We start from the raw sequence: 14590 nt of genomic DNA on the forward strand, positions 1-14590 counted from the left end.
AAATAAAATATTTAGTTAAGATGATAAAACCATTTACAAAAGTGTGTTGTATTTTAAAACTTTTATCTCCTAGAATTGTGATACTCATGAAAAGGGAAATAATTTCAATATTAAGCCTGGTGCTTAACCCTTAACTTTTCCTTTTAACACAAAAATAAATATTAGCTAGTGAGGTAGCTCTAGTGATACTTGATAACCTGAACAAGATTATTATATAATATTTCTAAGGATATGAGTATATAGCTAGTGACTTACCAAGTACCCAAAACAAAAATACTGAGTGAAAAAGAGTGGGGTGGTTTATTGAATTAAAAAAAAAAAAATACCCCAGACCAAAGGGATTTTTGTTTTGTTTTAAACAGGGTCTTATTCTGTCAACCAGGCCAGAATGCAGCAGTGCAATCATGGCTCACTGCAGCCTTGACCTCCTTGGGCTCAGGCGATCCTCCCACCTTTGCCTCCCGAATATCTGGGAGCACAGGCCCAGATATTCTTTACTAGTCCTATAATTTTATCTCCTCTATTCTTCTCTAGTTTTGTTCTTTTGAGATTTCCTCATTTTTATTATCCAGCCCTCTTTTTGAATTTTCATCTCTGTGCCACCATACCTGGCTAATTTTTGTATTTTTTTGTAGAGAAGGGTTTTCATTATGTATCCCAGGCTGGTCTTGAACTCCTGGGCTTAAATGATTCACCTGCCTTGGCCTCCCAAAGTCCTGGGATTACAGGCTTGAGCACTGTGCCCAACCCAAAATTAAATTACATCTTTCTCCTCTTAAAACATTTTAGAAGACATGAAGATATTTGTTACACATACAAAAAAATGCAGCTCATATCATCATATAATAAGTGTCCAGTCTGTTACCTAAGCAAACATTTTAACTAAAATACCAAGTACTTCTAGATAGAGCCTTATGTTATTATAAGGAAACCCTTATACTGATAAGGGTTATTCTCCAACTAAGATGCCTTCATTTGTTTATGCAAATATGGGTTGGGCTGAGCCACTACATTTTCTTTTCTTACTCAGTTCCTGTTACAGCTGTTATCTCACTAACAGATACATTCCTAGAGGACAAAAGTATGCTGAGACCCTGATATACACAAAAGATAGACATGAATCCCACTGTTGCCTCCTGCATGCAGCCCCACTAAAATTAAAGCAACACAAAGATGGGAGAAGATGTGAATTAAAAAAAAACCTGGAAGTTGTAGGGAACATGGACAGGAGCGGTGGGAAAAGGGTGCAACAGAGCACCTGAGAGGCTCAGGCACTGAAGGCCTCAAATGATGTATTCAGGTCAAGACACAAGTAGGGCTGCAAGTAGGACTCACTGAACATCTGAGATTTTCCGTCCCCTCATGCTTTTTCTCTGTTTGTTCTGTGAATGCTGACAGCCAGGTTCACAGCTTCTAGTAAGGAGACTGAAAGACTCCATTTTCATGAAAATGACCTGTCCAAAAGACAAGGACAGTTGGGACTTTGTCACACATGGCTCTGCTGGTTTAACCTGCAGCACAAATTACCAATCAGAGACTGTGTGCATGGACACAGCTTCTGCTGAGTGTTTAAGTCCCATACCATAGGCATGGGAACAGTGAGTGATAAAAAGAAACAAAAAATCAGAGGCAACATAAACAATGCGGGTAAAGAAGATGACGAAGTTTTAAATGAGACGTTCAGAGGCAGTGGAAGATAATGTAGTCATAAAACAAGAATCGGTTTTTAAAAAAGTTAATACTGACGTACAAAGAGTTCTAGGAAATTACAATTTTGATAGCAGAGAGAAAAATTCAAAAAGAAGACTGGATAATAAAATTGAGGAAATCTCAAAAAACAAAACTAGAAAAGAAGAAAGATAAAACTATAGAACTCGTAAGGAGGTTCCACATCTGTTTGTAAGACAGCAAAGAAAATGAAGAGAGATTGTTAAAAAAAAAAAAAAAAGATTAAGAAACAAACATTTCTCAGAACTAAAGGACATGACTTTTCAATAAATGGTGTTGGGAAAACTGGATCTCCATATGCAGAAGATGAAACTGGACCCTCATATAAACAACAACAACAAAAACAACCTTGAAATGGATTAAAGACTTACACTCTTACACAAAAGACCCGAAACTGTAAAACTACAAGAAGAAAACATATGGGAAAAAACTACATGATAATGGTCTGCATCATGTGCTTTTCAGATTGAATTCCAAAAGCATAGGCAATAAAAGCAAAAATAGACAAATAGGATTACATCAAACTAAAAAGCTTCTGCACAACAAAAAGAAATAATTAACAGACTGTACAGACAACCTATGGATGGGGAGAAAATATCTGCAGGCCATATATCTGATAAGGGGCTAACATCCCAAATATACAAGGAACTCAACTCCATAGAAAGAAAACAATTAATTCAATTAAAAAATGGGCAAGGGGCCTGAATCGACGTTTCTCAAAAGATGACATACAGATGGCCAAGAGATATATGAAAAAATGCTCAGCATCACTCAACATTAAGGAAATGCAACTTAAAACCCTTGTCAGAATGGCCATTGTATAAAAGGAGACAGTTAACAAGCACTGGTGAGGAGGTAGAGAAGTGGGAACCCTTGTACACTGTTGGTGAGAATGTAAATTAGCACAGCTATTATGGGAAAGTGTATGGAGGTCCGTCAAAAAACTAAAAACAAATTACCATATGGTCCAGCAATCTCACTTTTGAGTATTTATCCAAAAGATTTGAAATCGGATTGTTGAGGAGACAACTGCGCTCTCACGTTCACTGTAGCGTCGTTCACAACAGCCAAGTTATGCAATCGACCTAAGGCTCCTTCAACAGATGGAACCGTAAGGAAAACGTGTATATGTACACAATGAAATAGTATTCAGCCTTAAAAAAGAAACTGTGTCATTTGTGACATGGATGGAATTGGATAAATTATGCTAAGTGATGCTAAGCGAAATAAGCCAGACCCAGAAAGACAAATATTGCATATCCCCTCACTTTTATGTGGAGTCTAAAACAATCAAATTTACAGAAGCAGAGGGTAGAATGGTGGTTTCCTGAGGCTGGGTAGGGAGATGGGAAGATGATGGTCAAAGGGTACAAAGCCTCAGACAGGGGAATAAGGTTTTTTTGGAGATCTATTGTACAATTGTACTGATTATAGTTAATAATATTGTGTTGTACATTTCAAAATTGCTAGTCAATTTCAAATGTTCCTACCACAAAAAAATAAGTATTTAAGAGTGATGGATGTATGTTAATTAGCTTGATATAATTATGCCACATTATATTCATAAATCATATCACTGTGTATCTCATAAACATATGCAACTATAATTTGTCAATTTTAAAACATTTTTAAAAACTTTATCAAAAAATTTTTTTATCACAAACTTCAAATGTTTATTAAATAAATTAATTTTATCTAAGGATGAAAACAAACTAAAGGACACAAGTTTCCAGATTTAGAAGGAAATCAGAGAACCTACTGAGTACTCAATGAAATGCATGACGAAGAACTACATTAAGGCCTAGGATCATAATATTTCAAGACACTGTGGAGAAAAAGCTTCCAAAAGGGGGTGGGAACAACATGCAAAGAGTCAGAATTCAGAATTGGACTCCTTCACAGAAGCAGGGAGTGCCAAAGACAACACAGGAATGTTTCCAGAATTCTGAGGAAAAGCCATCTCCAGAATTTCCATTTTGAATGATTATAATCCCTTCTCCACCTAAGTATAAAACAAATATGAGGGTAGAATCGATTGTTTTTCACATGCAAGAAATCAAAAAGCTTCTTTCTCATGTTTTAAGAAAGTTAATAGAGGAATGTGCTCTACTAAAATAGGGGGATACTTAATTAACTGGAGATAGAGGACGGAATGAGCTGTATCCCAGGCCAGAGAGCAGGCAGAAAGGTATGAGCTTTCTGAGATGCGAAAATGAAGAAATGTAGAATCTGTGTTTGAACACACAGGGAGGGATAATTATACTCTTGAGAGCCTGAACAGCAGTAAGTAACAGATCCATAGTAAAGTCACGAAAACAAAAACCCCAAGCATTTATTACCTTCAGGAAAACAAAAAGTAGTAAAAAAAAAAGGTAATATAATCATGCTGCACTCAAATGTGAATTATCTTCACACAGCTATGACAATCAATACTGACAATAAAGAATTATTTTAAAACTGTATTGGAGCTTCCGTGAGGAAATACAGGACTTTATTTATTGGAGGGTATGCAGGACTTTAAGATAACTTTTAGTTCTTAGCATTGATTTCCTATTTTGGAAATTAATATCTAAAACTGAATAACTGAGAAACAGCTATGCAGACCCATTATTTTGAATATAAATGCATATATCACACAGAAATAGCAAAAAACAGTTGAAAGTGGCCACAGCTATGGAGTGGAAACTGGGGCAAGGAATTACTATTTTTATAAGCCTATCAAACTATGTAATATATAACATTATAATCATGTATAACACTGATTAAAAAGTATTCATGGAAGTGAAGTTCATTTCAAAGAAAAAACACATATGTTATTATTTTGAGACATTCTATTGCCCAGGCTGGAGTGCTGTAGTGTAATCATGGCTCACTGCAGCCTTGGCATCAGGGCTCAAGCTATCCTCTCGCCTTAGCCTCCTGAGTAGCTGGGATTATGGGCATGTGCCACCATGCCCAGCTAATATATTTTTTTTTTTTTTGAGATGAAGTCTTGTTCTGTCGCCAAGGCTGGAGTGCAATGGCGCGATCTCGACTCACTGCAACCTCCACCTCCAGCGTTCAAGTGACTATCCTGACTCAGCTCAGGCTGGACTGGAGTGGCGTGATGTCGGCTCACTCCAACCAATGCCTCCCAGGTTCAAGCGATTCTCCTGCCCCAGCCTCCCAAGTGGCGGGGATTACAGGTGCCTACTGCCATGCCTGGCTTTTTTTTTTTTTTTTTTTAAAGTAGAGTTGGGGTTTCACCATTTTGGCCAGTCTGGTCTCGAACTCCTGACCTCAAGTGATCCACCTGCCTCAGCCTCCCAAATTGCTGGGATTACAGGCATGAGCCACCGTGCCTGGCCAATACTGACAGTCTTAACTATAGGTATACTCCTTTACAGATTTCTAATACCTAGAAACTCCACTTGATTTTGATTTCTTAAAAGTTCTGAGAAAAATTTCAATCAATCCTTAAGAAAAATATAGTCAAATGTCAAATATGACATTTGGAAATAAGACATAGATGTACAACTTGGTTTATGTAACTTAGCTTATATTCTTTAGTCTTGATTTAAAGTACAGGAACAGAGATGTTTAAATAAAAAACACTGATGGCACATTACTGTGGTGAAGGGTATACTGCTCATTACGCTGATACATGTATATTTGGTGGTTCTTCTATAGAGGCACCAAATAAACATAAAAATATGAGCAGCTAAAATTTTAAGTGAGGTGAATCTTTTTTTCCTAATTAAAAAAAAAAAAAATAGAGACAGTTTCACCACGTTGCCCATGCTGGTCTCAATTCCTGGACTCGAGCAATCCATCAGCCTCAGCCTCCCAAAGTGCTAGGATTACCAGTGTCAGCCACCATGCACAGCCCTTAAGTGAGGTCAATCTTATGACAATCAACACCAAAATAAATAAAAGGCTTGCATGTTACATTAACATTAAGAAAGAAAGAACTCAACAATGTTCTTTAACTTTTGTGTATTAGACACAAAAACTGCTGTCTAATACAATAGTCCCTCGCCACATGAGGATACTGAGCACTTCAAATGTGGCCAGTCTGAACTGAGATGTGCTGTAAATTTAAATATATAGTACAAAGAAATGATGTAAAATATTTCAGCTCTTTTCATACTGATTGCACAGTGATATGACAACATTTTGGAAATACACTGGATAAGAAATAAACCTTATCTGCTTTGAAAAATTTTTTTTAAGATACAGTATTTCACCCTGTTCCCAGGCTAAAGTACAGTGGTGTGATCATAGCTCACTGCAGCTTAAACTTCTGGGCTTAGGAGATCCTCTTGCCTCAGTCTCCCGAGTGACTAGGACTACAGGCACACGTACCGCCACACACAGCTAATTAATTTTTTTTTTTTCCTAGAGACAGGGTCTCGTTATGTTTTCCATGGTGGTCTTGAACTTCTGGCCTCAAGTGATCTCCTCGACCTTGGCCTCCCAAAGAATTGGGATTACAGGCATGAGCCATCTTTTTACTTTTTTAATGTAGCTAATAGAAAATTTGAAATTACATATATGCCTTGCCTCTGTCTCATATTTCTATTAAACAATGCTGCCCTAGAACCATCATGACAGGGAAGCTTCATGATTTTTAAGTTATCAATCCTAACCTTTTGTATTTCAAGAAAAATGAAAGATCCTCAACAATGAAAAATAGTATTCTCAATTTATAAATTCTTCCTTTCAAACTACAAAGAACCTGTTTCTCTGACCCTAGTTCTGGACCTAATAGCTGACTGAAAAATAACTAATGCAGACAGAGGGCTTTACTTCTAGGGTCGTTTCTTATATTAGATTTTCTGATTTTGGAATCTATTAACTATCAGTTTATTTTTCAACATAATAAAAACACAAATCTAAATTTGACAACCAATGTACATTACTTAAAATGTTTTAGGCTGAGTGCAGTGGCTCACGCCTATAATCCCAGCACTTTGGGAGGCAGAGGCGGGTGGACCACCTCAGGTCAAGAGTTTGAGACCAGCCTGGCCAACAAGGTGAAACCCTCTCTCTACTAAAAATACAAAAATTAGCTCAGTGTGGTAGCAGGCGCCTGTAATCCCAGCTACTCTGGAGGCTGAGGCAGGAGAATTGCTTGAACCCAAGAGGGAGTGGAGGTTGCAGTTAGCCGAGATCATGCCACTGCACTCCAGCCTGAGCAACAGAGGGAGACTCTGTCTCAAAAAAAAAAAAAAAAAAAAGTTTTAATCTAGAAAAAAAAGTTAAAAAAAAAAAGTCTGAATGATAATTTTAATTCTGAAAGTACATTTTTTAAAGTAATATTTTGGGGGTTATATGGCATCTATTTCTAGGAAGACAACAGGTTTTTGAAAAGAGATGCACAAAAGTGATACAGAGTATAAAAATGGACACATACTGGAATAATCATGCAGATGCCCAATATGGATTCACACAGAACCCATGACTAAGTTTTAATTCTTTCAACGGTATTTACTGGGTACCTACTATATGTCGGGCATGATATTAGGTAGTGGAACATACGAATAAGTAAAATTAAATGTTACTCTTGCTCTCATGGAGAAAGATTATGCTTTAATCAAGAAAGATTAAGTAATTACACAAATATAAGAAAAACTATAAATGCCACAGGTGCTATGAATACAGTCCATGATATTGCAACAGAATATAACTAGGAGCACCTGGGCTAATTACATTATATTTAGAGAGTGAGGGCAGGCTACCCTAAGGAAGATCTGAAGGAGAAGGTGAGAAGGGGTGTGGAGAAAAGGAAAGTGTCTGCATGTGGAGACACAGGTGGGGTCAGACTAAAGACCCTGGGAAGCCCATAAGGATTATAAGCAGAAGAGGTGCATATGTGATCACATTTAAGTTTGCAAAGACCTCATGGGCTACAGCATGGTAGTCTGGGGAAGGATGGTGTCCTGGATGGCGGTGATGGAGATGGAGAGAAATGGAAGGACATAAAAGCTAAAATCAACAGGCCCTGTCATGGATTGGATATGAACATATGCATGTGGGGAATGTCAGGGCTGATGTCAAGGTTTCAGCTTCTGTATGACAGTGCTAGCCACCTGCATCTCCAGTATATTTCAAAAGACAGCTCAGAAGTATCAAATGCTGCTGATGGGTTAAGTGTGACAAGTGGTCACTTAACATGCCCACTGGCTTCAATGGCATGGATGTAGCTAGATAAGATGAAGCAGACCAGGCGCAGTAGCTCACGCCTGTAATCCTAGCACTTTGGAAGGCCAAGGTGGGAAGATCACCTGAGGTCAGGAGTTTAAGACCAGCCTGGAGAGCATGATGAAACCCCGTCTCTACTAAAAATACAAACAACTAGCCAGGTGTGGGTGGTGGTGGATGCCTGTAATCCCAGCTATTCGGGAGACCGAGGCAGGAGAGTTGCTTGAACCCTGGTGGCAGAAGTTGCAGTGAGCCAAGATTGTGCCACTGTACTCCAGCCTGGGCAACAAGAGTGAAGCTCTGTCTCAAAAAAAAAAAAAAAAAAAAAGATGAAGAAATGGGAGAAAATCCATATTAAGGTGGAGTGAAAATGAGTGAGAAGCAAGAAAAAGTCGGTGAATATAAACGCTTTTTCAAGAGAAAGTTGCTTGTGAAGGAGAAAGGGCTAGAGCTGGAAGGGTAGAGAAGGGTCAGTGGAGAGGGTTTTGGGAAAGATATGATGGAGAGGAAAAGGCTGAATACACAAGAGAGGAAATACATGGACAGGATTAGGTTTTGACACGGTGGATAGGTGGAAGGAGATGTAGAGGTCAAAAGACTGGTCTTAGGAAACAGACCTTATCTCCTGTAGAAGGAAGAAGAGAAAATGGGTGCCCTATTCTGTTTTGATATTTCTGAGCTTTTTCTTTTTGGGTCAAAGGGAAAAAAAGGACATCTAAAAAAAATGTTTTCAGGCCACTCAATTTCTACTGTCTACAATTAAGGTGAACACATATAACTTTATATTATATTGTTGGGTTTGTATATTTTCACATTAAGATCCGACTCAGGAAAAGTATAAAGCCAAGATCAAGTTTACATACATTAGTGTCAGTTTTGTTTAAATCTGCATGTTCATTATAAGAATACAGGGCTGTTTCTCATTACCTAGAATGATTGCTGGGTAATAAGAGACTGGATACATTCCAGTCAGAAACCTACCATCGTTCAATGTGTAGAGATGAAAACGTCCGCGAAGCTGCTTCTCGTGTAAATAATTTGAACCCACACTGTGTGTCCCTGATTCCTTTGACACAAAGGAACCACACCAGAAAGTGGAACCCATACATGAGAAGAGTACGGAAGTAAGAACGCTGAAAACAAAGACAAAATATAAATGACTTTTCAGTTCATCTGTAAAGGAGAAACTGAAAACACCTGGCTGTAGACAACTGGATTTTAATATTTAATTGACTGGTAGATCTTACATAAGAACACCACTGTTCCATGAGCTTCACCAACAAAATAAAGAAACAGCAAGGATGCCTACTCCTTAGAACAAAGTGGAGGTACTAGGAAGCAGTTACTCATTTCCTGGAGGTTGAGTCAGACAAGAAAAATCACAAGACTGTGAGTGGCCAGGGCTTCAGCCTACCAGAAGACACAGGTTTGTGGCTGCTGTGAGCAAGAACATCTCATTTGCTTACAGATTTTATGCTGCTTTGCCCCACATGCATTTCAGTTTCAAAAAAGATGTCCGTTTCCAGGATGTAGTGACAAAACAAAACACGATGTAAGTCTGCAGTTTGATACTTAGCTAACGAGAATACGGACGGAAGACATATAGCAGAGTATCACGAAGGTTATGGACTATAAAGGAATTTGAAACAGACACCTGGTCTTTCTAAGTATGCCAGGGATCTAATTGAATACATTTAAAACATTGAGTTCTTTAATACTTTGGAATTAAAGTAGGTTTTAATCCCATCTAAAGTTTCACTATTGTTATTGATGATTAATTTTATTAATAGTAGTAAGAGACTATTTCATTATTCAATAAACATTGCATACTTTAAAACATAAGAACCTAAGATTATTAATTATCATTGTATTTAAGACTTTCATATTCAAGATTTAATAAAAAATAAGACCTTTTTAAAAAATAAAATAACAATTTTATTTTTTTTAGAGACAGACTCCTTCTGTTGTCCAGGGTAGAGTCCACTGATGGTCATGGCTCACTGAAGCCTCTAATTCCTGGGATCAGGTGATCTTCCTGCTTTAACCTACAGAGCAGCTGGGATCACAGGTGTGTGCCACTACACCCAGCTCTTTTAAGACAGGATCTCTTAAAATGTTCCTTAGTTAAGGTAATAGACTTATGCAGTGATGTGTTACTTACATACATAAGCAACCTATTAAGAGTCTATTAGAACATTTAATATCTCATACTGTAGAATAAAGGTCTCTTCCTCCTTTTGGCTTTTGCTTTTCAAAATTATAATTTTTAGTATCATTCTTCCTTTGCATGCCTTTTTCTATCATCATCAAACAGAACCACAGCTGGAACAGAGTAGCACAGAAATGAGGCTGGGTGCAGTAGCTTACGCTTGTAATCCCAGCACTTTGGGGGGCTGAGGCAGGTGGATTGCTTGAGGTCAGGAGTTTGAAACCAGCCTGGCCAACATGGCCCGTTTCTACTAAAACTACAAAAAATTAGCTGTGGTGGCAGGCGCGCCTGTAATCCCAGCTACTCTGGAGGCTGAGGCAGAAGAATCACTTGAACCTGGGAGGTGGAGGTTTCAATGAGGAAGATGGTGCCACTGTACTCCAGCCTGGGTGAAAGAGTGAGACTGCATTTCAAAAAAAAAAAAAAGAAAAGAAAAAGCACTAAAACTGAGTAGGCCTATATTTGAATCCTGGCTCTATTACTAATTAGCAGGGTGACCTTGAACAAGTTATTTCAACCTTCTAAAGCCATTTCCTCACTGATAAAATGAGAATGATAATGCCTACCTCACAAAGTTATTATAAGGATTAAATGAGATTATTTTAAAGACTAGAGCCAATGTTTGGCACAGAAAATAACAGGAACTCAATAATGTTCTTCACAAAGGAAGAAAGGCTGAAAGCTTATTTTACTCTTCTGACCACAATTTTACTTATGTATTAAATAGGGCAGGAAGGAAAGGAAGAATAAAATACTTATCTGTAAGGTATGTAAAACAAACTTTTAAAAATGATCTAGCACTTCTCATTTATCATCTAGAATCATTAGTTACGGTTTGATGTAAATATGTCTTACCTCTCTAAGTAGATAGGGCAGAAACCTCATTTTAAAATACTTTAGGAATCTCACAACAGCATGCTCAGTGCCTTCCATATAAAATACTTCCAATAAATACTGGTTGACTGATTAAATCTCCAAAAGAGCACTTATGCTTAGGAAAGGAACAAATAGAAATTGAAAGATAGAAAAATAAAGATTAAAGGTAGAAAAACAATACCTATAAATTATTCTTTTTGAATGATTTTTAATGTGCTTTGAGTAAGCATATTTGTTAGCAAATAAAACTATTCATGACTGCTTTTGCTTGGATGTTAATAGAAGATTTTTTTTTAGGATAATGGCTATTTTTTAAAAAGCAGAAAAATGTAGAGTTCACATGAAGACCTTAAGTTACTTGATTTCTAACATATTTAAAAGCCTAACAAGGTTAGCCACAAAAAAGGGAATCTTGTTTTTGTTTTTAGAACTTTGCAAAATATCTTAAACTTTAGAGGACACCTAAAATTTAGGATAGATTTATTTAGTTAAGTGAAGCTACTGAAGTCAGAGAGTAGGCTTATCTGATCTTCTGAAACGGCCATTTAAAACATTAAGGAAAACAATTTTCCCTGTTTCAGTGTTAACACTAATATCTCCAATGTTTATAAAATGTAAACAAGAAATTAATTCAGGTGAAATTTGAAGCTGACTGCTTATTTCATTATCTTAAAATAAGAAGTTCAAAGAAGTCCCAGGACTTAAGCAAAGACTCTTTAATAAACAAAAACTAAAAACATTAAATAACCACTAATGGATTCTATTTTTGAATCCTTTAAAATGATAAATTCAAGATTAGCCAGACAGCAAATAAACATTACCATTATACAGAACACATGGGAATATAAGCACTTTTAGGGATGATATAAGACTCCATCAGGGCAGTATCATGTTTGTCTGCCAAGGGAGCAGTAAAACAGGTGGTAAAATAATTGAGAAAGGTAGAAAAATATCAAGGAAAGATGTGTCTGAACATTACGCAATAAGCTACTGAAATTGTCATTTGCTATCCTGATTAATTCTTTTATAATTTTCTCACTGCCCACAGAGTGATCACCATGCCAGGGTTTATATTACTCACAGCACAGGAAAGGAAATGGAAAGCCAAGCTGCAGTTTTCTGGACATGAGGCAGAGGCATATCTTGTGCCTCTCAGAGACAACCTTTTATGAGACAGGTATGGTTCTAGCAGAATAAGCTGGACTTGAACAAGCCTACTGAACTGCAGTTGTCATAGCAACTGCAGTAGGCAACCAGTGATCTCTAGTGAGTATCACAGGTTATCCTTTCCTTCTACAGAATGGCAGCCAATTCTGTGGCAACCAAGAGCACTAAATCAAACACTAGGTTTTAGAGAGAAAGAATGGATGGATGGAGACAGGATAAATTACAAATCGTGGTTCCTACGATTGATCCCTTGATACCTGGCTAAGAGCAGTACTAGGTAAAAGATTTACACCACAACATAGTCTCATTTAAATACTAGTGTATTTATAGGAAAAATTCAGTTTTCAACAAATGCAAGTTCTAAGTGAAAATAATTTACACCATAAAAACCAAAACCAAAACACATGGCTCATTTCTATAGCCACCACCAACAAATACAAGAACTATCTCTTGCCTAGATTACTCACTGGCTCCTTAGTCTGTCTCTGGCTTTCTATTTCTCCAAACTATCTTTTGTCTTTCATCACGTAGATATCTTTTTTCATCCCATTAACATATTTTATAAAAAAAAAATATTTACTTATGAAACCATTATACTAGTTTTGGTCTATTTTTATTAGTTGTTTTTGTTCTTTTTTTTTTTTTTTTTTTTTTGACGCAGAGTCTTGCTCTGTCACCCAGGGTGGAGTGCAGTGCAGTGGCACAATCTTGGCTCACTGCAACTTCCGTCTCCCAGGTTCAAGTGATTCTCCTGCCTCAGCCTCCTGAGTAGCTGGGGTAACAGGTGTACACCACCACACCTGGCTCGTTTTCATATTATTAGTAGAGACAGGGTTTCACCATGTTGGCCAGGTGGGTCTCAAACTCATGACCTCAGGTGATCTGCCCATCTCGGCCTCCCAATGTGCTAGGATTACAGGTGTGAGCCACTGTGCCCAGCCTATTTGTTATTTCAATACAGATAATTGTATTTACAATATCATACTTTTTCCCCCAAACAATCTAATATTTCAGGTTTTATCCCATGTTATTAAATAGTCTCCATTATCATCAGCTTTACTGGCTGCACATTTCATCTAGGGCTATAGCTATATTTCCTATTGTGGGAATTTAGTATTTAATAGTTTCTACTATAATTATACACACATACACTATTTTATAATTATACATACATATATATAAAATGTGCTGAACATCTTGGACATATACTTTTCCTTTTCTTATCTACTGTGCATTGGTAAACTGATGAAGGTGGATTAATTCCAAGCTCCTTTCCCATTTTAAGTATCTAGGAGTGTGCTATTCTCTGTGGTTAACAGATTAACCTTTTTCAAACATCAGTGAGAATACCTAGGATCACAGAATACTAGACTAGGTGCTGAGGATATTAAAATAGTTACTTCTAAAAAAAAAAAAAAAGGAGAAGAGGCCAGGCACAGTGGCTCACACCTGTAATCCCAGTACTTTGGGAGGTCGAGGCGGGTAGATCATGAGGTCAGGAGTTCAAGATGAGCCTGGCCAACATGGCGAAACCACCTCTACTAAAATTTTAGAACCCAGCCTGGCCAACACGGCGAAACCATCTCTACTAAAATTTTAGAGCCCAGCCTGGCCAACATGGCTAAACCGTCTCTGCTAAAAATACAAAAGTTAGCCGGGCATGGTGGCACACGACTCTTATCCCAGCTACTCGGGAGGCTGAGGCAGGAGAATTGCTTGAATCTGGGAGGTGGAGGTTGCAGTCAGCCGAGTTCGTGCTACTGCACTCCATCCTGGGTGACAGAGCTAGACTCTATCTCAAAAAAAGAAAAAACACAACAACAAAAAAAACGCCAGACATGGTGGCTCATGCCTGTAATTCCATCACCTCCCTCAGGTCAGGAGTTTGAGACCAGATTGGCCAACATAGAAAAATACAAAAAATTAGCCTGTGTGGTGGTGTGTGCCTGTAGTCCCAGCTACCCTGGAGGATGAGGTAAAAGAATCATTTGCACCTGGGAGATGGAGGTTGCAGTGAGCTTAGGTCATGCCACTGGACTCTAGCCTGGGTGGCAGAGGGAGACTCTGTCTCAAAAATAAAAATAAATAAATAAATAAATGAAAAAAAGGACCGTCTGGGTTTCTGTACTTCAATATAATCCTTAAGAGGTTTTGTCACGCTATTATCAGTATATCTTTTTTAAAAATTAAAATTTCGTCCAGGCATGCTGGCTCACGCCTGTAATCCCAGCACTTTGGGAGGCTGAGGCGGGTGCATCATGAGGTCAGAAGATCGAGACTATCCTGGCCAACGTGGTGAAACCCCGTCTCTACTAAAAATACAAAAATTAACTGGGTATGGTGGTGTGCACCTGTAGTCCCCCCTCCAAGAGGCTGGAGGCAGGAGAATCACCTGAACCCAGGAGGTGGAGGCTGCAGTGAGCCAAG

General features: G+C 37.9%; 1 protein-coding gene across 3 annotated transcripts in view; it reads right to left on the reverse strand.

The window, feature by feature from the left end:
- Nucleotides 1–14590, reverse strand: part of ALG5 (ALG5 dolichyl-phosphate beta-glucosyltransferase) — a 49256-nt gene that overhangs the window by 4177 nt on the left and 30489 nt on the right. For 2 of the 3 annotated variants that reach the window (XM_008998144.5, XM_002748972.7), the window contains one exon: nt 8893–9044. In XM_008998144.5, coding sequence (XP_008996392.1) covers nt 8893–9044 — 152 coding nt within the window. Of the gene's footprint in view, nt 1–1335; nt 1455–8892; nt 9045–14590 lie in introns of all 3 variants that reach the window. The other variant, XM_054256798.2, reaches the window with a different exon arrangement.

This window comes from Callithrix jacchus, chromosome 5, assembly GCF_049354715.1.
Source record: "Callithrix jacchus isolate 240 chromosome 5, calJac240_pri, whole genome shotgun sequence".
In the NCBI taxonomy this organism is placed as follows: domain Eukaryota; kingdom Metazoa; phylum Chordata; class Mammalia; order Primates; family Cebidae; genus Callithrix; species Callithrix jacchus.